The sequence below is a fragment of the Drosophila ficusphila genome, unplaced genomic scaffold (assembly GCF_018152265.1).
Source record: "Drosophila ficusphila isolate 14025-0441.05 unplaced genomic scaffold, ASM1815226v1 contig_286, whole genome shotgun sequence".
Lineage (NCBI taxonomy): Eukaryota > Metazoa > Arthropoda > Insecta > Diptera > Drosophilidae > Drosophila > Drosophila ficusphila.
The window spans coordinates 5,034,024-5,058,921 of NW_025064189.1; the positions used below are offsets into that span (position 1 = coordinate 5,034,024).

At 40.1% G+C, this 24,898-nt stretch overlaps 5 protein-coding genes across 12 annotated transcripts in view; 2 read left to right on the top strand and 3 right to left on the bottom strand.

Moving 5' to 3' along the window:
• Window positions 1–1,424: 1,424 nt before the first annotated feature.
• On the top strand, window positions 1,425–7,626 carry LOC108100663. 2 transcript variants are annotated; one of them, XM_017204675.2, is made up of 6 exons: window positions 1,425–2,272; window positions 2,952–3,124; window positions 5,548–5,856; window positions 5,920–5,998; window positions 6,094–6,861; window positions 7,244–7,626. In XM_017204675.2, the coding sequence occupies exons 1-6, from the start codon at window positions 2,119–2,121 to the stop codon at window positions 7,558–7,560; spliced, it is 1,800 nt and encodes a 599-aa protein (XP_017060164.1). In that variant the 5' UTR covers window positions 1,425–2,118; the 3' UTR covers window positions 7,561–7,626. The 2 variants fall into 2 exon arrangements, with proteins under 2 accessions (XP_017060164.1, XP_017060165.1); XM_017204676.2 differs by having other exon boundaries at window positions 1,425–1,604.
• A 154-nt stretch (window positions 7,627–7,780) lies between these two features.
• Window positions 7,781–10,416, bottom strand: LOC108100664 (putative alpha-L-fucosidase). The gene is made up of 6 exons (XM_017204677.2): window positions 10,098–10,416; window positions 9,571–9,712; window positions 9,392–9,498; window positions 8,480–8,956; window positions 8,002–8,417; window positions 7,781–7,945 (listed from the first exon to the last, which is right to left on the bottom strand). Exons 1-6 carry the CDS (start codon window positions 10,327–10,329, stop codon window positions 7,841–7,843), a joined length of 1,479 nt encoding a protein of 492 aa, XP_017060166.1. The 5' UTR covers window positions 10,330–10,416; the 3' UTR covers window positions 7,781–7,840.
• Window positions 10,417–10,857: 441 nt separating this feature from the next.
• On the bottom strand, window positions 10,858–12,247 carry LOC108100293. Of its 2 annotated transcripts, none has more exons than XM_017204090.2 (2): window positions 12,114–12,247; window positions 10,858–12,057 (listed from the first exon to the last, which is right to left on the bottom strand). In XM_017204090.2, exons 1-2 carry the CDS (start codon window positions 12,122–12,124, stop codon window positions 10,968–10,970), a joined length of 1,101 nt encoding a protein of 366 aa, XP_017059579.1. In that variant the 5' UTR covers window positions 12,125–12,247; the 3' UTR covers window positions 10,858–10,967. The 2 variants fall into 2 exon arrangements, with proteins under 2 accessions (XP_017059579.1, XP_017059580.1); XM_017204091.2 differs by having other exon boundaries at window positions 10,858–12,030; window positions 12,114–12,242.
• Window positions 12,248–12,317: 70 nt separating this feature from the next.
• Window positions 12,318–24,898, bottom strand: part of LOC108100292 (MOB kinase activator-like 2) — a 43,746-nt gene continuing 31,165 nt past the window's right edge. For 3 of the 6 annotated variants that reach the window (XM_017204088.2, XM_017204086.2, XM_017204087.2), the window contains exons 2-5: window positions 17,592–17,944; window positions 17,324–17,484; window positions 15,232–15,328; window positions 12,318–15,163 (exon numbers count right to left, since the gene is read on the bottom strand). In XM_017204088.2, the coding sequence (XP_017059577.1) occupies window positions 14,074–15,163; window positions 15,232–15,328; window positions 17,324–17,484; window positions 17,592–17,905 (1,662 nt within the window). In that variant the 5' untranslated portion in view covers window positions 17,906–17,944 and the 3' untranslated portion in view covers window positions 12,318–14,073. The remainder of the gene's footprint in view (window positions 15,164–15,231; window positions 15,329–17,323; window positions 17,485–17,591; window positions 17,945–24,898) is intronic. The other 3 variants (XM_017204089.2, XM_017204085.2, XM_017204084.2) reach the window with 1 other exon arrangement.
• On the top strand, window positions 18,721–20,919 carry LOC108100123 (salivary glue protein Sgs-3-like). Its single transcript, XM_017203876.2, has 2 exons — window positions 18,721–18,743; window positions 18,805–20,919. The coding sequence occupies exons 1-2, from the start codon at window positions 18,721–18,723 to the stop codon at window positions 19,619–19,621; spliced, it is 840 nt and encodes a 279-aa protein (XP_017059365.1). The 3' UTR covers window positions 19,622–20,919.

Below are 24,898 nucleotides of genomic sequence, written 5' to 3' on the forward strand. Positions count from 1 at the left end.
CACCAACAACCTCTTGCCAACCACCAACAACCTCTTGCAAACCACCAACGACCACTTGCAAACCACCAACAACCACTTGTAGGACAACACCTACAACAACTAAGCCGTCAAAACCCACCAAACCAAGCAAACCCACCAAACCAAGCAAACCCACTAAGCCGTCTAAACCAACCAAGCCTTCTAAGCCAACTAAGCCGTCAAAACCCACCAAACCCACGGAATGCACGAAACCCACCAAACCAAGTAAACCAACCAAGCCGACGCAATGCACAGAGCCTTCCAAGCCAACTAAACCCTCTAAGCCTACTAAACCTTCGAAGCCCACTAAACCAAGCAAACCAACCAAGCCTTCAAAGCCAACGGAATGCACAGAGCCCACCAAGCCATCCAAACCTACGAAACCATCTAAACCCACTAAGCCCAGTAAACCCACCAAACCATCCAAACCATCCAAACCCACGAAGCCATCCAAACCCACCAAGCCATCTAAGCCGACAAAACCATCCAAACCCACCAAGCCATCCAAGCCCACCAAGCCATCCAAACCCACCAAACCATCTAAACCCACTGAGCCCTCTAAGCCTACCAAACCATCCAAACCTACCAAGCCAACGGATTGTACTAAACCCACCAAGCCATCGAAACCCACCAAACCAAGTGGTTGCAAGCCTTGTGGTCCTGGAGGAGAGCCCTGCAAAGGATGTCCTGGAAGGGAATCGCTCTGCCAGGAGCTCCTCAAAATGGTTCGTGACCTCGACCGAAGGATCCGCCAGTGTGTGTGCGGCAAAAAGGATTAAAGCATCTAAGGATCATTTAACCCTCTTTTGATATTATTGATATCATTTGACCTCTGCCAAAATCAATTGGTGGGGATGTTCGTCATAGGGAATACTGCTCTGGATCCTGTAACTCTTGTTTTTATTTCTTTCATGGACTTGACTTGTTGTTGTTAATAAAAAAATTTTGTTATCGCAAATATTTTTCTAGCATTTTTTTTATATTACCCTCGAAATAATTCCTAGATAATGAAATCATTTTTGGATTTTACTCCTGTAAAAATTCTTATCTTCTTTTTAGACTTGTTTTTCTGTTTTAAGCATATTATTATTTGGCATCAAAAATTGATCAATGTGTTGATAATAAAATAGTTGTTGAAGTGGACTTAAAATTAATATAATAACAAAAGGCACTTGTTAAGAGCACTTGAAAATATTATATATTTAAATATTTTTATTTAAACCAATTTATATTTCTTTACAAAATCTTTGATTTCACTCAGAACGCCAGAGCCTTCGCCCAGAGATCTCTTGTATTTGGAATTGGTCAATGGATCAGCTGACGGTTGGTTCGTGCTTGAGCTTCGGTTTTGGCCCGGCTCGAATCGGCGGCTTTGGCGATCCGCTCGCCACTCGATCGTGGTTGCTTGTCGCTGGTGGACGCGTTTCGTTGAGGCTTCGATTTCTCATTTAAATTTATTCGGCGCCATTTCATAAAATTCCAGTTGAGTGTTGGTGATAATTACCCAACCAAAGTGTGAACAGAATCCATATAAACCAACGAAATTCCAGGATACGAAAGCAACAGCAATGTGCAACATATAATTGGTGGGTGGTGCAACACGTAGAATAACTCGGATATATTTTTCTGAATGTGTGTTTGTGTATCTGATGCCGAGATAAAACTGCCTGCCTTCAAATTGTCAATTGCTGGTGGTTAATGGCTTGGCAATCTCAAGAATCGGCTCTTTTGTTTTGGGCATCGCGGCCGGCAGTGAGTGCATCGGATCGAATTGAATTGAATAATATGGATATGGATGCGCGGCACCGCTAAATAAATGACTAAAAACGCTCTTCCATGTAAGATGTCTATCTCAGGTGGGCAAGGCATTTAAGCTCGAAGCGGACTAATCGTTGGCAGACAATCGTCGGCGGCCAAGGAGCTCGGCTTAATTGGTGGGACCACCCATTCCGCCGAGCCCTTTGACAACATTCGGCCATTGTACTTGGCCGGCCAGGCGATCAACTTGTTTACTCACCTTCGTTGCCAAAGAGTCCTCAGATTTCGCCACTAATCCAGTGCAGATCTCTCGGGAACTGGCAGTGCCACCCGCACGCTCGCATGCCAAATATCGATCCCTATCGAGTCATATGCAGCACATGTATGCAAAGTGTTCCAGCGAAGTCGCCAGTTGCCATTCTTTTGGCAGAGACATACACTCGAAGAGTTATTCAAGTTGGTCAAGGGATCAACAAGTATTTCTTGAGATTTATAGGTAATTTTAGGGGATTTTTACATACTTTTTATGGAACCACTTCTATTACTATTTTTACATTTGAAATTAAAAATTCCTGAAAACATAATGTGTTGTGATTCAAAAAAGCTGGATGGTACATAAATGTTATTTAAATCATACTCTTTTTTTATTTTTATACAATTTTATAAATTATAAAAATCTAAACTTAACAGTATAAACTGTGATTTCCACAATTTTAAATAGTAAAATGCAACAACAGCGTTTGATTAATTTAAAGAAAATTTATATTATTTGCATATTTGGCAACCAATTCAGAGATATAATGACTATAAATATATAATACTTTAGTTTCACCATTAGTTTATTAAGTCTTGTTAATTTCTTGTTCAAATATATAATTATTTAAATTTCTTTTTCGTACAAAAATTCCAAATAAACCTAAATAAACGAATTTCGCGGAAGAAATGTTTCGCTATGAAGAAAGAGCGATAGACGCGAACAAGTGCAATTGCCAAAGGGCCTGGCGCCGAAACCTGACCTCCGATCGGGTGTTAACCTTTCAAGGTGGTCAAAGGCCCCTTTTTCTGGCAATTCGCCTCGATTTTTGCTGAGTGGCCGTGGCAGTAGGGTGAATGAGTCACGAGTCAGGCATTTCCTTCAGTATCAGTTTGCTAACTCGGTTCTTATTGGTTTCCAGCTGCCATAGAGAAAGACCACGGAATGGAGTCCAGCAGCAGTGCCATCGCCGAGGTGGAATCCCCCGGTCCAAGTGATCATGGTCAGCCCACCCAGATCACCTCCATCGATGGCTTCTTCAATCGCAAGCGGGGTCGTCCGCCAAAGAATCGCTTTGTGGAGGTCTACAAAAGCGTGAGTATTGGAAAGATAAATGCTAATAAATATTTAGTATAATTTTTGAAAGATTTTTCACTTTTTTTACTCGTAAACAAGAAAAAATCAATCATGCTTCTATTCCGTTATTGGATGTAAACCAATTCAATTATTTTATATTTTTTCTACATTTTTTAATGAGTAATTTAATCCTCCATTAGATACAGTTATTTAAAATTAAATTTTAGAATTTGGAATTCTAGAAGATTAAGTTTTCATTTTAATATTTTTTTCAATTATTGTACTCTTAATAAGATAAGTGTAAATGGGTTTTTAGATTTTTAAAAAGTAAAAAGTAGAATAAGGGTTATTATTGCTTTTAAAAAGTAACTTTCACACTCCCCCATTCTTTTAATATTTATTCCATTTTCCGATTCAATTACGAGGTTCTTGTGAAAATATTTGTTCACTGACTCGACCCAGTTGCTTGGTTCCTTTTCCGTGTGTCTGCGACCCGATCGAAGCTCAATTATAATTAGGAATTTGCGCCTATTTGTGTGCAACGTCAGCCATTCAGCGCCCTGCCACGCCCCCCTCGTCCCACCCCGCCCCTTCAACCGTTTCCCCAACGATCGAGGGAGCCTAATGCGGCATTTTGTGTGCTGTGCGTTGAATTGAGTTTTCGGATTTGGTTTTTGCCATATTCGTCATATTAATATTGACAACGAGTGTTTCCGCATTTATTTCATTTGCCCGTCTAGCGTCGTCGACGGCACTTCTCTTGGCACTCGGATCACCTGCCCCGCCTGCCCCCAATCCTACCCTCCCCTCCCCATTTTGCCACCCCCTCCCAACGCCCTTCCCCCGGCGACGAGCATTTTGTGCTTTTAACTGTCATTTTCATAATTTCTACATTTTTTCGAGCCAAGCTCATGCACACGCACCACATCGCACTTGTGTGTTTACGATTACCCAGCCCACGCGTCACTCTCCTTGGTGAGCACATTTAACATGGCCAGTACACTGAAAAAAAATCACATTTTTATGAAATATTGTTATATCAAAATTAGGGAGTTGAAAAAACTTACATATGTTTTTTCGGGAGTCACAGAAGTCTTGAGAATTCATTCCAAATCTATTGACAATTTATTTTTGAGTATGTATTTTCAATATAATTAATATCATTATTTTATTTAAATTAAATTACATAAGTTTTTTAGCTTTTTTACGAGCCAAAGGTATAATATTGTAAAAAACTTATATAAAGGCAGTTTTAAGATTTCACTTAATAAGTAAATAAGAACAAGAAAACCTAAATTACATTAAAATTCCTTTTCCTTAAAACCCTTTAAAAAGTGTGCACCATTGAGTTGCCAATTCAATTAATTTTTTCAGTGCACTGTGTGTGTGAATAAAAACAGAAATTTGAATAAATATTTTGTCCATTGCCATTTGTGGCATTCTTTTGGGAAGTAAGCCGCGCCAACTTTGAGAGCGCAAAGGGGGGAAAGGTGACCCAAATTGGTCGCAGGAATCAAGGTGGTGCAATGGGTGGATCTCCTCTCACTCCACCACCCACCCAAGCTCGCGGGCCCCTTCGATAATCCCAAACGGCGATGGAAAGGAATGATATACACCACTAACAATAGCAATAAAAATAATAATAATTTCTATACACACTTATATCGCATTTAATCAAATAAGGTGTGTGCTTATGTGTGTGAGCCACAACTTATCAGGTAAAGCCAAACTCGTTTCATTGTCTTTCAATATTTTCGGTGTAATTATTGTTATAAGTGAACACGAGAGGGTCATATACTCTGCATGGTAGTGAAAACTATTTCTGAATTAAGAGGGAAATTTAGTGAATTGTAGATCAGTATTCGGTTACCTATTGTTCCTTTTACCTTTTTCGCCTGCTTTAAATATATTTAACTGATTACGATGTCATCTTTCTACATAATAATTTATTTATTTTCCACTTTTGGGAAAAATATTTGAGTGCCATTTTAGTAATCCTATTTTTGGATCGTTTAGGGTATCTACGCGTTGCACTTGTGTTTTTAATTTCGAATGGTTTCTCCTTTGTTTTTGCTTTTGGCTTTTTCACTTCACTCGTTCTTTCTCTCTTTTTTTTCGTTTTTATTATTGATTTGATGCGTGAACAAAATTTAAATAGTGACATTTTGGGCCAACGACAAACATTAACAGTAATTTCGGAAATACGAGTAATAAACTGGTTGCGCGCCGATTGTTTGTCATAAATCCAAAATTCAAAATCCGAAAACTATGACAATGACAACAACGGCAGCAAGTACGGCCCTGCCATGCCAAAGTAATTTAATTCCATGAAAGGCGCCCACATTGCTGCGTGGAATATCGCAGATAGATTTCGATTGTCAACAAATATAGAAATATAAGTTGTTGTTTTCTGCCTTTTTCCGTTTTTTTTTTCACTGCAGGCACAACACTCGCCGCAGGCCATCTTCACCAGTTTCAAACTGGAGAGAAGCGATCACTCCGTTCAAGGAACTCCAGTTTCCAGTGGTTCGCTACAGGATAATGCAGAGGATCGTCTTTCTATAGCGGATCACGACGGATCAGCCACCGATCTCACTTCTAGTCGGAACCGGAAAAGGGCTCGAGTTTGGGCCCCATCACTGAATTCCCCAGCGGATCATTCAATCAAGAGAAGCTCTGTTCATGTTTCCCCTTCAACAGCGAGGAGTGAGACTCAGTCTCGCAGTTGCCGCAACGAGTCTTTAACACAGGTACTAAAACATTTAGTAATTAAGTAATTAATATGTTTCTAATAATGTTCCATACATTTTTAGCCTATTTTACAGCCTTTAGAACCTTTAGAAGCAGTCCCGTCAAAGAATATGCCAAGTAGAGCTCTGGATAAAATTTCTGGTAAGTTGTTGTTTAGTTTGCTTAAGATATATATTCAAAACTATTTAAATTTTGATTTAAATTTATATAAACTTAATTTTATTACTTAATTAAAGTTGTTCGTGCAGCGGGAACTTTTTATCCGGAGAATGCGAGTTCAGCTGGGCATCAAGAAGTGCCGGAAGCTGGATCTTCAAGATACATAAGTGGCAGGGAGTCGGCAGACCTAGAATTGGATCAGCCAGAGGATCTGAGCATGCGTTCTTCCCTTTCCGAACCAAACTCCTCGACAGTGGGACCAGCTTTGAATATGAATCTGCTGCAATTCAAGCAGCTGATCGATTTGTACCAGCGACAGTTTTTACTACCCAATATTTTGGCGGCCGCCAGTCAACCCATGGCATTACCTGGATCAGTATCCGGATCAGGATCGGTATCTGGACCACTTCTGGATATGCGACTTTTGCTGGAGAATGCCGCCCATCAAAAGCTGATGCTCCTGAATGTAGCTGCCAGTGCAACGGCAACCGTAGCTTCAAATTCCACGGCGGATTCCGTTCAACGGCCTCCGGTGAAGAGAATCCGGGATCACGACATCCCCAGTGGCTACCTGAAGTTCCGTTTCAACGAGGACTGCGGCTTCGAAAGATGCGGCTACCGGAATCACCAGTCGCACTTTCACTGCAATCGCCGCGATTGCCACTACAGTTTCTGCGACAAGACGCGGTTTGTGCAACATACGGCGCGTCATGAACGAATGGACACTCTAATGGGAGACGATTTCCGCCAGTTTCGGGCCAACATGCAATGCGGAGTGGCCAGCTGTTCTTATGCCTCTTCAGCGGGTGGAGGAGGAACAGATTCCCATCATCCAAACCGGCTGGGTAAGTCATCAAATTTGGATTGTCCTTTTCCACAGTTTTTTTCAGGAAAATGATTTTAGTTTTAAAACTATGAATCAACAAAATTTTTTTTTATTTTTACTTTATATATATTGCAACATTTTTAAAATATTTCTTTGCAATATTTGGACAATTGCATACAAAAACTAAACAAACTGAAAGCCTAGTTGTTCTTTCTTTTAAAAAATGTCGTTAAGCTGTGTTTCTTATATCCATTTACTGTAATGTTATTAACTCCCTAAAAAAAACCTAATTCCTTATAAGAGCTTTAAGAATTGTACTATTTTTAAGCATTGTTTCAAACATTTCCTTCCTAATTTAGAATTTAATAAGTTTTAGTAACATTTCCTCTTTTTTTTTGCAGATCCAACAGAGGCAGGTGCGGCGTCCTCGAGGAAGACTTCCCACTTCCACTGCCGCAAGTGCGACTACGTGTGCACGGACTCCAACAAGGTGGTGGCCCACCGGAGGTTGCACCTCCGCCAGGATTATGTGCGCAGTGCAGGATTCCGCAAGGTGGGCGGAAACGAGCCGTGCGATTCTGCAGGTTGCTCATACGCCCTGAGGCACACGCACTACCACTGCGTCACCTGCGACGGCGGCGTCCTTTCGCGGGCTCAACTCGCTGGCCACAAGCACCGAACACCGCTGCCCAAACAGGCTGCCGATAGCAATCCCTAGCATATTCTAGAAAAATTATAAAACAAAGACAAATCCTCGTATTAAATAACAAATAAAAGTCAAGAATTGACCTTGTTTTACACAACGTCACAGTAAAATTTATTTTTGCTAAACCAAATTATCTAACACTTAATGATTTTTCCAATTTTTATTTGTATTAACTTTATATTCTTATAGATGTTGTTTTTGTATGACGTTTGTAATTGTAAAATTCTTCAGCAACAATTATTCTTATTTATTATGGTAATTTATAATATTGCATATTTGTTCATAAAGTAATCTATTTTATAGTTATTTTAAAAGTCCAGGCAAAGTCTAGTCCTCGCTTATCGATGTGGTGTTTCGGGGGAAACTGAATATGCAGTTTGTTGTGATCCGAAGTCCACTAAAGTTCAAACAAAAATTAAAAACTTAGTATTAGTTAGTAGTATCCAGACCTACCTTAATTTTGGTGTCCTCCATGCCCAACATAAGGACTTCAGTGCTTTGCTCATTTATGATCTCCACATCGGTTCCCAAATCGATTCCTGTCAACATGACATTCCGGAATACATTGATTTCCCTGCCGAGTGGATAGATATCCAGCTCATTGGTGTCATAAGGATAATCCAGTACGAATGCGTATACGGTAATGATGCCATTGGAAACCTCCTGTCGTCGCGTGTACCAAACATTTGGAGTAATGGTATCGTTCTGATAAATCCAGGGGACACTTGCGTAGATACCTTCCCCATTGATTTTCAACCAATGACCCATATCCCTCAAACGTTCCTCGAATATTGGTAAAATGGTGCCATATTTGGTGGGTCCCACATTTATCAAAACATTGCCATTGCAACTGACAGTTGTGACGATCTCTGGAAAATATAGTTTAAAACAGTATTAGAACTTTATTTACTTTTGTAATAACTTGACCCACCTTTAATCACCTCTTTGGAGGTCATAAAATCGGCCAAACTGACATCGAATCGTTGACCCCAGCTTTTGCGATCCAAAGTGAAGGCATTTTCCCACTTGTGAGCCTGCAAGACTCCCGGATTGAAGCGATCCGCGCAGTTATAGAAATCGCCATGCAAACAGGCGGTGCCGAAGCCCCAACGATCATTGGTCACCACGGTATCCCTCACTGGACTATCGTTGTAAAGCCAGGCGATGAACTCCTCGGATCGCCAATACTTCGCCGGAGCCTCCCAATCGCCATCGGACCAAATGATCTCCGGCAAATACTGCTCCACCAGCTCCATTTGCTCCGGTCGCACCTTTCGCTCCACAAAGTGCTGCTGCATCAGCAGGTGCAACTTGTCGTCGGTCCACAGGGGGTTGAACCACTCGAAAAGTGAATAGTATAAACCGAATTTCAGATCGGACTCTTTGCGAACCGCGGCAGCTAGTTCCTCTGAAGGATAAAACTAGTATGTCAATTTCAACTAAATATATTGTTTGTGTATAAGTATAACTAGTAAAAATTCATAATTAAAAAATTAATAATAGTAATTCCATTCTTGATTTTTTAACTTTTTAAAAAAATTCAGCTTTTGATATTTATAATACCATATGCGAATGTATTCAATGTTTTTTTCATTATAATTATTTGTCAGGTTTTTGTTGCTTATAAGTTTGATTAAGAATTTTTTCAATCTTTGATCACCAATGGCAAAAAGTTTTTAATCTTATATAAATATAAAATATAATTTATTTTTTAATTCATTTTTTTGATAATGGAAAAAGAAAGTACAGAAGTAATAACATTTACTTCTTTTCTTAATCCATTTAAATCAGCTTATTTGGCTCTACCATTAATCTCGAGTTACTAATCATAATACAAACTTACTGATTATATCCCGCTTCGGTCCCACATCCACTGAATTCCAACCGAAGCTGCTCTTCGATGGCCACAGCGTGAATCCATCGTGATGTTTGCTGGTCAGCACTACGTATCTGAGGATAAATATAAGAATTAATGATCGGTGGGATATAGAGATAATACTGAAAGAGTATGTATGTGAATACCTTGCTCCGCTATCTCGGAAAAGTAACGCCCACTGAGTGGCATTGAACAGCTCCGCAGTAAATTGGTCCGCGAATTCCTGATAAGTGAAGTCGGGCTTGTAATTGCGTTGCATGAATCGGATGTAGTCGGGATTACGGAGACCTGAAAAAAGATTAATTCTTTTAAGAAACCCAGTATAAAATTGTAATATTTTATTTAAATAAAACTAAAGGACCGTCACATGTTAAACTCTTTGAAAATTAAATAACATATTAACTCAATACTCAAAAAACAAAAAACAAAACAAATGTTCGTTGCACTTTCATTAATTCTAAAAAATTTGTTAAGTTGTATTCAAGAGAATAAATTATTTACTTTTTCAAATTAGTTTATAAGTTTGAATAACACATAAAAAATGTATATGCCGCACTGAGTTCTTTATCACTTCCATAAAACTTGTTTAGTTTAATTTCCACATAGTTGTTAATTTTATTTTTTTTTAATTTTATTTTCGTAAAATGTAATGTAATGTAATGTAATTTCGTACTTTTCCAGTTGGTCCAGAACCACTCGGAGCCAAAACTGGGCACCGAGTAGACGCCGTAGTGGAGAAAGATGCCCACCTTGGCCTCATCGTACCATTTGGGCAGTGGCCTCTGGTCCAAACTGGCCCAATTGGGCTGGTATCTCGTTCGAGGGCCTGGCACCTGGGCCCCAACCTCCGCTCCCGATCGCCAAGCTATAAGAGCCACCAGAAGCGTCCAAGCGGAGATTGCCATTTCCTCAATTAGCCGGCGATCTGATTTCCAGCTCACTCTGATGATGCGACTGGCTCGCTTCGTTATCCAAACACAACTGAAATGAGAACTGTGAGCAGAACGAACAATTCGCTCTGAAAGTACGGCTTCCAGCTGAATTATATTTTTTGTGGGTTGTGTTTACTTTCACAGAGGGATAAATAAACAGCTACACTTAAAAAAGAATCAAAAGAATCTGAATTAAACAACAGAAGCTAAACAGAGCGCTTTGTTAAAACTTGCTTAAATGTATATTTGGGTTTGATTATAAAGTACTTTATTAATAAAAGTACTGATATTTTTTTGAGTGATTAAAATACTTTGCAAGTGGCAAAATTTTTGATAAGAAGTAAAATTGCGGTTCGGGACAGCATTGCTTATCAGCGTTTCTAAATTGTAAACAGGTTTTGGGACGCCAGTAATTTGTTAACTGATTAAGAGGCATATGTTCAAAATTCTTATACATACTTAATCTTTGGATTGCAAATTATTAATATTTCTTGTATTGTATTATTTTAACTTGTATTGAGTATTTTTTAATTTATTTCCCTTACATATACATAATTTACATATCCTGAAAAGGAAAATAACATCTCAATGCCCATTTATTTGTGATATCACTATATCTCAGGTCCAAAACCATCGCTATTGGACGTGAAGGTGCGGAAGCGACGAACAGGTCGAGGGCTGAATGGCGAGGAGAGCGAAGCACTTGTTGGGTCCTCGCGAACCAGAGTTCCACCCAGAGTGATCACTCGTCGGGATTCAGAGAGAAGTTGCTCCGCAGCGGATGAACTCTTCGAGAGAAGCGAGTTCTTCGCGATCTGATACATGTACTCGTACTTCTCGGCCAGGCTGAGAAAAGTGGACTTGCCGGGACCATCGTAGAACTCTTTGGCCGAGAACTTACTGAAGTCAATCAATTTGATCAGATCAGTTACGTATCTTGGCTGTATGGCCTCCTTGCTTGGGTTGCTGGAACTGCATTCGACTGGCGGACAACTGGTTGATGGAACATCAATTTCGGTTTCAGTACTTTCTGCTTTCTCCACCTGAGTTACAAAATCGGCGATATCGAAGCCATTATATTTAAGATACATTTCGAGCAGGCGAAAACGCTCCGCCTCGGATATTTTCCCCTCAATAACTTCGATGTAGTGCTTGAAGACGTCCCAATTGAACTCGTAAATGCCCGTGTGATCCAAGGATCGTTTGAAAGTAGTCTTGAGGTCCCAGGACATTGTATCAATCAGCGATTTTCGATTCACCCGATGGGCACACTGAAATAGTCGAAGTAACTCCCCCAAATCGAAAGTGTCCTTGCGCACCATCAACTCCCTAATGCAATCCTCCTCGAGGGACAGAACCAGATACTTGTTGGCAAACTCGCAGAGTCGGATTATCGTATCAAAGTCATATTTCGGCAGCTTCTCACAGTCGTAGCCATACACGTAGTCCCGGAACTTTTCGAAAATATTGGGATCAACATCGCTTAGTTTTACCATACCGCTGGTCGACTCATTATATTCGCCGTAGAGCATTCGATCGAAAACATCCGAGGCGCAGCTGAAGATCAGTTTGTGGCACGGAAAGGATTTGCTTTTACCGCCTTCGAGTTCGATCACAAAACTGCAGTCCGAGTGGCGATTCGAAAGGCCAAGCTCGGCGAGGGAATCCCGCAACCTGGTACGAAGGGATGTACGAATGGACCTGCGATTTAGTTATATCAAAATAATAACACTCTATCAATTTGGATGGCCTCTTACCAGGTACTCATCTTAACCAAGCGAATCCAAAAAACCCCTCAAATTTTTGAACGAGAAAATTTGGTGTGAAGAAGTATTCCTTTCGAGAAGCCAAAAAAATTTTTACTTACTGAATGAATGAAGTGTACTGCTATGAAAAATGTTTTGAGTTTCGGATCTGAGTTTTTAATACCCAACATAAAACCAGTAATAAAACATCGCCTCTCAATTGAACATAACAGTTTATTTTATTCTCATCTCTCTGCTTTCGCCATTTTTGCATTTAATTGTTTTTGCCGACTTAAAAGGTTTGTCTTAGCATTCAATTTCCTTTCCACCTGTATTCTATTAATAACTCACATACCTACATATAAATACATGTATCTTTTACCGTGTGTCTTCATTTTGTTTTTGTTTTTGTTTTTGTTTGAGTTCATTGCATCGCATTGAAAGTTCAACAGATCGAAAGTGTGTGTTTGTGTGTTCGTTAAGAGTATAGTGTTTTGTAGCTTAGGCCTGGACAGTAGTTCAGTGAAACTGGTGTGGATCAAGTTGCATTATCTACATCGGGACAGGTGAACCATTTGTAATACACAAAATTTGCCTCTAATATTCTACATCAAACGCTTTCTGTTTCTAAAGTAAGTTTCCTTCATTGCCATTTGTTTTCGCTATGGGTTATTACAAACACAACACAAACACAGCACAACATACAAGTCCCTTTTTTCCATTTCATTTGGTTAGAAGTCCTCCGAAGCATAAATCGCATATTTCCCTATATCTTTATTATTTAATGTTTCCAATCAATACAAACTTGGTTTAAAATTGCCATACTTTAACAACGTGTGGATCCCAACTGAGTGGATTGTGTGTGTGTTTTATCCGCTGCATACTTTTCGGAGATATTTCGGTGCGATCTTGAGTGTGTGTGGGTGAGGTGTGGTACGTAAGTTGTGAAATATTCGGTGCATACCGTTAAGACACCTGATCGCAGTTCGTGTGGGTGACTTTTCGGTGCATACTTCCAGGCGCTCGGTGCCAAGTACACTGCCTGTAAATACGGGTGAGTTCCTATTTTAAAACTGCGGTTCATCGCCTAGTGGAATTTGTGTGCCTATGTCTTTGAACAATTGAACCAGTGTACGCTCTATTTTAAAATGTGATCTTGCTTAGGTTAGTGCCGAAACTAAAACATTAGACCATTTCATTTGCACTTTCAAAAAAATAGGAATATGTATCGTTTCTACAAGATAAAAAAAATTCAAATGTTTTTTTTTTGAACATCTACAATAATTATAGTTGGGTAAATGTGATCCTTTTTGCAGGAATAAATTATAAACGTAGACTCCAATTAATAAGTTCGGCAATAAAGATTATTTCAACAAAATAAAATTGGAAAGCACTCAGAGAAAAAAAGGTGTATAATTTGCTGTATAATCTTTTCTAAAAGTGACTTTTTCTCAACATTTGGGAGTAGTTCAAAACTCTTTTATTATTGTTGCCTTCAAGGCGTTGACTTTGTATTTGCACTCAGGCTTCAGTCAGGACATTTTAATTGTTGTAGAAGAGTAAGGTTAAAATACGTGTAAAGCATAAGCACGCGACAACTCTAAACTCTATGCTTGCAGCTCCTTCTTCCTCTTTCTCTTCTTCTTCTTCTCTTGCTTTTCTATACAATAAGTACATATCTAAATCAACGTTACGGAACTACGATGCCAACTTCGATTAGCTATCTTAATAATTTTGTAGCTTGTGTGTAATGGCTGCTGCTTGTTGTTGTTTTTGTTTGTTGTTTTTGCAAATTAGCTGCTGTTGCACTTTAATGTTTTTCTTTTTTTTTTTGTTTTGTTTATTATTTTTACAATATTTTCAACTTTAGGATCATAGAAGTAACATTAAATAACATTTTTGCGTAAATCTAGTATTTCTAATGTTTTTTGTTGTTGCTGTTGCTGCTGCTGCTGTTGTAGCTACTGCTCCACTATGCCGTGGTGGTTGAGGAGGCTGCTGCAGTGGCTCCGCCGGTGGTTACCCCAGATGGATTGACGCCACCTCCACCGCCAGCTGCATTGCACTGAATGAGCCCACTGTGCTGATGCTGCTGCTGCTGCTGATGCTGCGCCGCATGATGGTGATGGCCATGGTGGCCATGGTGGTGATGATGGTGGTGGTGATGGTTCAAGTGATTCAGATTATGATTATTGTTATTATTGTTGCTAAAGTTTAAATGTAGTGCGCCCGCGCCGCCATTGTTCAATGCGGCAGCATCTGTGCCACCGATCGATGCTGCTGCTGCTGCCGCTGCCGCCGCCTGAGGAGGAACCGCCGATGTGCAGTAACGCGTTGTATCACCAAATTCGCCGCTGGTCAGGTCGCCCAGTATGCCGCCCAGCAGGCCGCTGCTGCCCGCCGGCTTGCAGCCCGCTCCCGCCTCGGGTTGCGTGCAGATCGGCGGCGCCACCGCATCGCCATCGATGAGGGAGACGCATGCCGATGCCGATGCCGAGGCGGATGTGCTGCCATTGTTGCTTTGTGAATTGACGTGCAACGCCTCCGCCGACGAGGTGCTGTTGCTGTTGCTGCTGCTGTTGTGGTGTTGCTGCTGCTGCTGCAGTTGCTGTTGCTGTTGCTGCGGCAGATCGCCGGCGGAGTGGTCGTGAACCGACGAGGACGACGTGGAGGTGGCATCCGGACAGCCACCGGTGTCGGTGTCGGTTAGCCGCAGTGCCACCTCAAGGTCGCGCAGCACGTCCGTCTCCTTCTCGTCGATCAGATTGAAGCGCCGATGGAGGGCGGTGAGGTGCGCGAACGTCAGATTTAGATGGGTGTGCAAGCCGAGCAGCGCGATTTCTCGGAAATGCGCCGCATACAGATGCGCTATCACATGAAATTGCAAGCGTAGTATCTTCCGCGCGATCGACTCGAACGAGCCGGGGAACTCGTTGGCGTATTTGGTTGGGAATATCGACTCATCGCTGACCGTCTTCTGGGTGAACGTCATCACGTAGTCGATGTACTGTGGAGCTGCGACGCGCGTCTTCTTGCCCTTCTCGTCGAACCATAAGTACGTTCTGTGAATCGATTTATTATGCAATTAGTTGATGGCTCCATTGAATAGAAAGTGTTCCGCTGGACTCACCTGTTGCCGGGTCCGGTCATGTCGGCGCATCCGGATTGTGTACAAAATTCACTAATAGTTCCATAGACCAAGTTCACGTGCTCAAATAGAGCAAGGGCTAAAAGAATAGAGAAGATAAAAGATTAATTAGGTTAAACAGGAATTTCAACAGATTGTTACAAGGTTAAAATTTCTAATCATAAAATAATAACTTTAAAAAATCATAAGCCCATTAAAAGTAAACAATTTTTAAAATATGATATACATAAAATAATTATTTAATAAGATGTTTAAAAGACTGAAAATACTAAACCATATGCTCTGTTTTTTGTTTCCAAGTGATAACACAAAGTGGATTAAAAACAAGATTAACAGAATCACAGAACTACAAACATTTCTATAACTAAATAAATGAAGATCAACAACCTGCTAAACACCTGCCAACTCTTTTTGTCCAGCAACACTTTTAGCAGGTGCACAGATAACTTTCAACTTTCAAAGCAAAAGCAATCTTATCATCGAAAAGAGACAGTGGTTTCTTTCAGTGTGTGTGGTTTCCAGAGATAAGAGCCCACCGTCAGCATACGATGATATTTATTGAGCGGAGCCACCCGGTAAGGTCAATGCCGACTCAATATTTGCACAAGTGTCCCCATTACGTCAGTGGGAGAGCGCTGCATTATGAAATGCCAGCCGCAGAATTGGAGCAAAATAAACCGATGGCTTAACTCGCTTTTCTTAGACCCCGATTCCGAAATAAGCCAAGGGGGAAAATCCAGGGGGACTGCCCGCCCGTAAAGTCAGCAAATTCAAATATTAAATTTGCATATGAACTTGCAGCTGACGCCATCGGGCGACGTGAAATGACCCTGATCATCGCCCACGACAAACAGTTTGGCTTTGATTGTTTTGTTTCTCCAAAACGAAGGGAAGATAATGAAGAGGGTTTTTCGGTGGATATAGGGGAAAAAGAGGCTGAAGACCGAGGGAATTGTGTTTGCAATGCCCCCGGGTGCCTTTGGTGGCCGCAATTTGCTGATACATTGCCAATTATTTGCCTCATTTGAGTCAACAAAGAGCTGTGTAATTTGCATTCTGCCACCCAGCAAACAGATTATTTACAAGATGATGTAATTTCTCAAAATCGATTCTCTGCCCTGTTCTCTCCTCCAATGATGTAACCGAAAAAAATAAAGACTCCTCCGTGAGGAGGGGCAAGAAACTAATTAAGCTGTGACTCACAGTATATTGGCTTATGCGGGATTTAGGGGTATATTAAAATTTAATTAAAGAAGGGGTGCCGTTCTGACTAACGAAGAAAACACATACAAGTTTATGACAGCGATTAAAATGTTTGAATAACAACGAGAATCTATTATTTTTTAATGAGTTTTTATGACCAACAAATCCTAAAATAGCACTCCTTCAAATTTAGAATTCTAACAAAGCGTTTTTGAAACAAAGCAACCACCTGATCATATATTTTTCTAAATTTATTTGCACCCTGGCACTTTTAAAACTGCAGCAGATAATGGCTATCGTCCAGACAGAAATCTTCAGTTCAAGTTCATTGGCTTAACGATAATGTATCATACTATATAGTGCATTGTGGGGAGTGCTCCATAAACCGGGGCACTCGACCGGAGCCACCGAGTGGCCAGTGGCGATTAGACTATCAAATTTTTGCCAACCAGTAGCTGAAATCGCTTGGGGCCAGCCGCTCGTTAAACTCATTTGTAAATCACACGATAAAGCTGCCAACAATGGAGGCAAATGACAGATGTGGGTAAATAAAGGCAATTTGAAAAGAAAATCAGCAAACACAAAACATCACGTGAAGTTCAAATAGCAAGGTGTGGGTCGAGGTGCAATAAGATATAGACAAAACAATAAACATGTTTGCTATAATGATGGATTTATATATCAGTCATGATATCATCCTTTCAATAAATATATTACAGTTATTTTAAAGTCAAAGTAATGGTATTTAATTCGTAAACCTTTCTTGGTTATCGTTTTATATAGTATTAATTTTACAGCTCTTTTAAATTCAAAGTTATTATTTATTGTTAATGTTTTCACTTATTTTTTAAGTGTTTAAATCTTAACTTACTGTGTGACGCTAGCCATTCATTGTAGTCCAAACCAGCTGGAAGATCCACTAAGGCTTTGAGATCAGCTTCAGGTAATTTACGTTCTAGGACACTCTCCTCCAAATACAATTTGGTGTCTGTTGAATTTTGATCGCCATCGCGTTCTTTGCGACGGGCCTTGCTGCAAAGATAAAAGAAAACATAATACAATTAAATGACGATCATGGATAATATTATTTACTTTCTAAGGTTCATATAGATATAGAAGATCTGTAAAAGGAATCTCACCCAGCTACGCATAGAAAACTATCGACAGAGTCCTGAGCATAACGGTACAGGGTACCTATGGTATCACCGATTTTAGAGGGTATTGTCGTCACTTGCCACATAAAACGCGCCGTTCTCAACAGACATTTAATTACATAAGAAGTTTGGTTCGGTGGGGGTGTTGTGGTGGTTGTTGTTGTTGTAGTTGTTGTTGTTGTTGATATTGTTGAGGTCGACGTTGATGGCGAACTTTTTAGTTTTCTCTTTGGATCCGATTCAGATACAAACGTTACTCCTATTCTTGTTGGCACCTTTGAGCTTAGAGTTTCTTTCATTTTTTGGTATTGTTTACGTTGCTTTGGTCATCTTGCCTCCTGCGGTTCGCATTCGAAATAATTAGACCAAAATCGAATCCGATTTAACCAACCGAACCGAACCGCGAACTCGCTTCAAATGTTATCGCTTGATAAATATTACCCTCAAACGACCCCGGAACCAAAAGTTCTCTTGGTGAAGAAAAATTTCTCAGAGAATCGAAAAAAAAAAAAAAAAACTATAAGTCACTTAAGCTATTCAATGTTATATTAAGGAATTGTTTATTGATAAAAAAGAAACCGAATGACCTTTAGGGGAACAAAGTTATGATAAGAAAAATAGAAATTACAAAGGGTTTACACTATAAATAAGTATTTCACACAGCATTTCATAATAAAATGACACCATAAAAGCTCAAGATAATATATAAATAACTTGAACGGCTTTAGTTGGAATTCAAAAGAATTAAAATATTCAATATATCGAACACTCGGTTCTTTAAACTTCATAAAATGATACCCAATGTGCAATGATCCTCTGAGGATGGCAAAAACCTTGAACTTGAGCAAATATTTAGCACGCGCCTCTGTTAAAACCCAGAATTTAGTAAGAATAACTGGCACGTTTCGAAAATATTTGCAGAACCGAACTCAACTGCAGTTCTTGTTTACATAAATACTCGTTGAATGGTGTTTAATCCATTTTTAAAATTCCCTGTTCAAACTGCACAAAAACAAAAGCTGCTTGGGTCCTATAAAAGCAGAAGTTTCCACGAAGAAAGGTATCAGTTTGTGGATTCACCTCAGAAGAACTTAAATATTCAAGTAATTTAAGTATGAAGGCGACTGTTATTGGTGGGTAGAAAATATCCTTAAACGGAGATAACTTTCATGGTTGTCAAAAGGATAAAACATTAAAGTAAAATACAATTTTATGGTTTTTCCTCTTTTGCAGCTGGTATCCTGGTTATAAGTTTGGTGGGCTTCACCACAGGAAATTCTTGTGGTTGCACTGATCCAACGACAACCACATGTGCACCACCGACAACAACATGTGCTCCACCAACAACAACATGTGCACCAACGACAACGACAACGACAACGACTACAACTTGTGCTCCACCAACTACAACTTGTGCCCCAACAACAACCACAACAACGACTAAAAGAACAACAACTTGTGCACCAACAACCACAACAACTACCACCAAGAGGACAACAACTTGTGCCCCGACGACTACAACAACCACTTGTGCCCCAACGACTACAACAACCACTTGTGCTCCAACAACAACAACAACCACAACAACAACAACAACAACAACAACGACAACAACAACCACCTGTGCTCCACCTACAACTACACCAACAACTACAAGACCACCAACAACTACACCAACAACTACAAGACCCACAACAACCCCTTGTGCGACAACAACCACCACCAAAAGGACAACAACTGCGGCTCCAACTACCACTCGCAAAACCACTGAAAGGACCACACGAAGGACCACTCAAAGGACCACACGAAGGACCACACGAAAGTCCACTTGTAGAACCACCCGAAGGACAACCACTCGCCCACCCAAACATGGTTGTGGTTGCGGTCCAGGGGGTAAGAAATGCAGTGGTTGTCCTGAGCAGGATCAACTCTGCCAGGAGCTCCTCAATATCATTCGCAATTTGGATCGCAGGATCCGCCAATGCGTGTGCGGTCAAAAGGAGTGGCAGTTGTAAGCCCTCTTCCCAGCATAAACATGATCTACTACGATCCTATTCGATCCCATATGACTCATTGTTCCACTGCCACCAAACAAGGACTACGATTTGGACCACATCATTACAGTAGATACTTATAACTTTATATTTATTGCATCTTGTTGTTAATTTGTTGAATTTTGATAATTAAATAAATGTGTAACTTAGTAATCATTTAATACAATAAAAAAGAAGGTTTATAAAAAACCATCTCATCCGCCATTACTTTCAATAAATATAAAACCAATTTTTTATTTAGTTAGCAAGGAGTTTGTATTTTAAGCAAAGCCTTTCTAGACAAAGAACGTGTAATTATCAAGTTTAAATACTTTCACGTGCCATAATCTAATTTCCCCTTTGAAAGCATGAAAAAAACAATGCTTATCAAAACTAAGAATCAACAACAGGCCTTTTCATATTTGTTTTCCTCTATGTATTTTTTATGCAAAGAGCTCTTAAAAAAGTGCGTAGCTCATGAATGCTCGGCTCGTGCTCATGGGCATAACCAACTTTAAACAAATTTATCAGTCGACCGGAGCGCGACTCTTTAGGCATTTAAACAAATGAACTTAGTTGTGATTATAATTATGCCACCCACCGCCCCCCCGTTGTTCCCGCATGATATCGGTGAAGCGTGCTGATAAAACTCGAAATGCCTAAGCAAAACACATATGCATTCGACTATATAGTCATTCGCTTGTGTACACGGGGATATCAGACAATTGTGCGCATTTGTTTTCCATTACATATTTGCTGGGAGGCGGCGAGCCGTTTCCCCCACAGGTAGCCCCCATTAAACTTCCCAGTTCGGTTGATGTGGTTGTTGTTCTGCCAGATAACGAGAATCCACCCGCATTAAGGCCCCAGATGGAGTGCTTTTTTAAACTGGGTTTGCTGGCTCTGGCACTCTAAGTAATAGTTTTTCCATCAAGTGCCAAATAATGCCAAGGACCTCCCCCTCATTTCCTATCGATCTGCGGTACCTTTCGCTTTTTGTCGCCCCAAATTTGCGTGTCAGGTCAGAGGCGCCGTGGAAAAGGTCGTCCTAAATGGTTTGTGCTCGAGTCTCAATTTAAATGCCCTGCGATGGCTTACTGAGATTGGGGGAACTCAAGGCGAGGCTAAAACCCTGTAATCGGACAAATTGCAAGGCACTTATTTCAGGGCAAATGTAGCCTTAAATATTTAGCCTTCCTTCAAACGAACATATATACATATATGTATAAAATTAGAATAAATTAGAAACTCAATAAAAGCATAAAAATAAAGAAGCTACAAAATAAAATTAATCTACAACTTAAACAAATATTTTTAGTTAATATTGCATCAACCGTATTAATTTTTCTTAATATGTATTTTCTATCATTAATCAAATCCAAACAAAATACATTTTTACATTTATTCATTTAATAAAAGCAAAATAAGCTACAGTATATCAAATTCCCCTTTCTCAGTTTTCCTATATCCGCGTGACACATATTTTTCATGACTGAGAACTGAAAAACACGTTCACTTGGAAAAGCTCTTAGTCGATTACCGATTCGTGCGACGACTTTATTACTGCTCCGATCGAATGAGAAATAGTGGCAAACAAACCATTAACCCACACACACACACCTGCACACTCGCACACTCAATTTACACACTGGGCCAATCAAAGTGACGTGTTTTGTGGCCCGATAAGACGACTTCTATTTGGGGTCTTGCAATTTCACAAGAAGTTCTTAGGAAACGTCACACACAGGCCCTACAAAAAATAGGTTTTATTGGACCCAGGTAGTCGTATTTTATTTTACATATAAACACCTCGCTTCCATATCGCAGAATAGGCCGCAAATATATTTGCACGTTTCGATTTTAATTCGCATTTCTGACTGCGTCGAGCGAAAACCTAAAACTAAATGGCGAAAACAAAAAAAAAATGGAAATGGAAACGAAGCGCCATTAATGGGTGCATAAAAAATTGGTGATAAATAAAATTGAAATTCGAACTCATCAGTTCCGTATTGGCACGAAGTGGATAAAGGTGGGTGGGTGTGGAGCTTCGGCTTTAACCTTGCCGAAGATAAGGCGAATGGCTTTCAAATATTCAGAGCTGGTCAAGAATCAATTAGCCAAAGGAGAAAAGCCAGACACAACACAAGACCACAGAGCCAAGGGAATTTAGCATATGTAGTCGGTCCGAAAATGACCAAGAACCTTGCCCTAATGATATATTTATTATTGTTGTGTCCAGCGAATCGAGCGATTCCGAAACATATGGTAAAAAAAACACCCCGGGGAAGTTGACTAGGCGAAGGGACTTCGAATTGGGGCATATGAGCCCCCATTGGAGCGGCCCTGAGCACACATGTTGCTGCCCATGTGCACTTACCTCCCCCCATCCCCACCTCCATTTTTTTATCACTTCAGATAAGCAACACGGCTTTCCCAACTTCGCTCTCGTGTGCCATTTACCCCGAAAATATTGCGATAGGCCTCGCCATATGCTGCTACGCACAAAAGCAATCATCGTGATATTGATCTATCAATTAAAAGGCTTTTGCTGTTGCCACATCGCACAAGATATTAATTGTAATCAGGTAGGTGTTTTTTTTTTTATTCGTACGTTAATGCATATCATACCCAAAAAGTCGCTAGTCACTCGAAATTCGTAGACAAAAGCACTCGAGTATCAGGTGGTTATCTCCGTTTTTTATTTATAACCAAGCTTAATTGATAGAGCAAAGGCACGAGACCGTGATTTACACCTATTCTTAGTCAATCACCTTTAAGAACTTTTAAAAAGTATAAGTTCAACAGGGTTTCTCTGCTCCTCTTGACTTTTATTTGTCTCGAAATGAAGTCTTATGTAACGCTTTGAATATTTTATTAGCATGAGCAACTTACAAAGATTGTATGGCGAATATGGAAATTTTTTATCCGACAGCTGAGTTTTTCCAGTATTTGTTCTGTTTTAAATTTAATTATTTTTTCTGATATTCCCAAAGGCTGATAAATAAGTAAACATGATGTTTATGTATTTACAAAAATAAAAACATTTTCAGCCTTTCAGATATTCTGAGAATACTGTGTCCCTATGACACACATATGGCCATAATTACATATAAGTTATTTTTATGCTGATACTTGGGCATCAAAATAGCTGTTTATTTTATCCGCTGATGATGATGAAATCGAGCAAATGGCCAAATAGACCGACTAACTGGGCTGATTATTACAGAAGAAGAACAGCGAGGGAAATGGAAATGAAAATGTATCTCATCGAGAGTAGGTGTAGTTGGAAATATTGCTTAATATCAGACAATGACTAAACTGCGCCCAGAAACAAAGGCACATCTACGACACATCCACAATAGACAATGGAAGACCCTTGTCTCCTCCGTCCTCCTTCCCCTCCATATCGTAGTTTTCCATAACTGCTATCAACTGTGGAAGTATTTAGCTATATACCCGCCTATATACGACTCGGTGTGGGTGAGGGCGGGTTATTGTTGTTGACGATGTCGAAAGTAACGGCGGTGTAAGTGTCCAAAGGTGTTGAAATTGCTGAAACAACAACCACAGTGGCGGAGATATAACCGAGTCGTACGATAAGTTAATAGCCACAAACGGCGGGCCAGAATGCAGTCAACAACTACACGGCGAAAGACAACAACAAGAACAGCAATAAAAAAAACTGATAAGATACAGGAAAAACGAGGTAGCACACACACACCCAGATTCTCGATGAAAGGCACTTTAAATAGGTTCTTAAAAGAAAACATTTGCTTCAGTTTTGGAAAAAGCTAAGTGATGTAAATAAATGTAAAAAAAATTATCTAAGTAAACCTCCTTAAAACTAAACCAGTTGGGAATTATAAACGCCCTTATAAGAAAGACGTACTGACCTTCTATTTTACCGTACCAAATTATTCTGTATTATTAAACTTTTTTCTTCTATTGGATTTCAAGGATTTCAATAAGGTCTTATGTCTACGTTTACAAGTACAAAAATATCAAGAAAGACCTCAAGCAAAGGAACTTTCACTACTAGAATTGGCCACAAGCAGTGTTGACTGTCACCCCAATCATGATATGATGCGGATGATGTAATGCTCTGGCCATAAACACGGCCTGTCTAACTAGCTCCGTCTTGGGGTCTGGTCGCTATAATAGTGTTATTGTGGTCTGACTCCCCAGTTCTTTGTGTCTAACACTCGAGGCAAAAAGGGCCAGCCCAAGCCGCAGAAACAGAAAAAAAAACCAAACTGCCGAAATGAGCATAGAAACGTGACAGAATAATGGCATCACATAAACGTCTCATTGATACACGATAGCTCGGGGTGCGATGAAGTAAATGGCATACATAAAAGGCCGACTTCACCGCACAAGCCAAATGTGGGGCAGCAACTCTTTAAACCCCAAGACGCAAATAGAGCTGGGTTAAATTACGCTGGAGTTCGAGATGAACTGGAGACAGCTGAGTTTCAATCGAAATGGTTGTTCTTTCCAGGAATACTCTTTCCAAACTCAAGTATTTTTTATTTTACACAGTTTTTTAATAATCACTTCATGTAATCCTGAATTTGATTTGTGGATCATTTTCTGTTAAGTGTTATAGGTACAAGTTCTAGATCGTTGGATCATTATTTCAATTAACTTAACATAGTTTTACACTTTAAATAAAGTAAACTTGTTTGATCTTCCGCCCGTGGGAGCCTCTACTGTATCGAGACTGACAATCTCAGCCCCAATTTGCCATTGCCATCGCTGAGATGCAATCGCATCTGTAAGTGTATCTGCATCTGTAACCGGTTGGAACCGTTCACCCGTCGGATATTCATACAGAATGCATAATCGCGAAGGCGGCAAACTAGAGGCCACTCAACCGGGCGCGAGTTACGTCATCCGATCGAGCGGTGCATTTATCCAGATGGATTCACACTATTCCGCACTGCACCGCATTCACCGCAACTGGATTGCCCGATTGTTTACTTTATTGACACGCCTGATAATTGTCTATTGGGCGAAGGAACACCTAGGCAAGCAGCCGCCAGACACTTGAAAGCAAAACTTGGGCAATTAAAAAAGAATACCGAAAGGTTTCCCCAAGTGCGTATAAATTATCATGGCAAATCGAAGCAAAAGGCTGCGATCGCCAGAGCTTAATTAACGACAATTGCGGGGTGGGCAGACATATAGTCAAGTACAAAGACTGGCGATGTGTCTGCCCTCCTTTGATCGATGTCAATTCGTGAGTCAACCGAATTCATG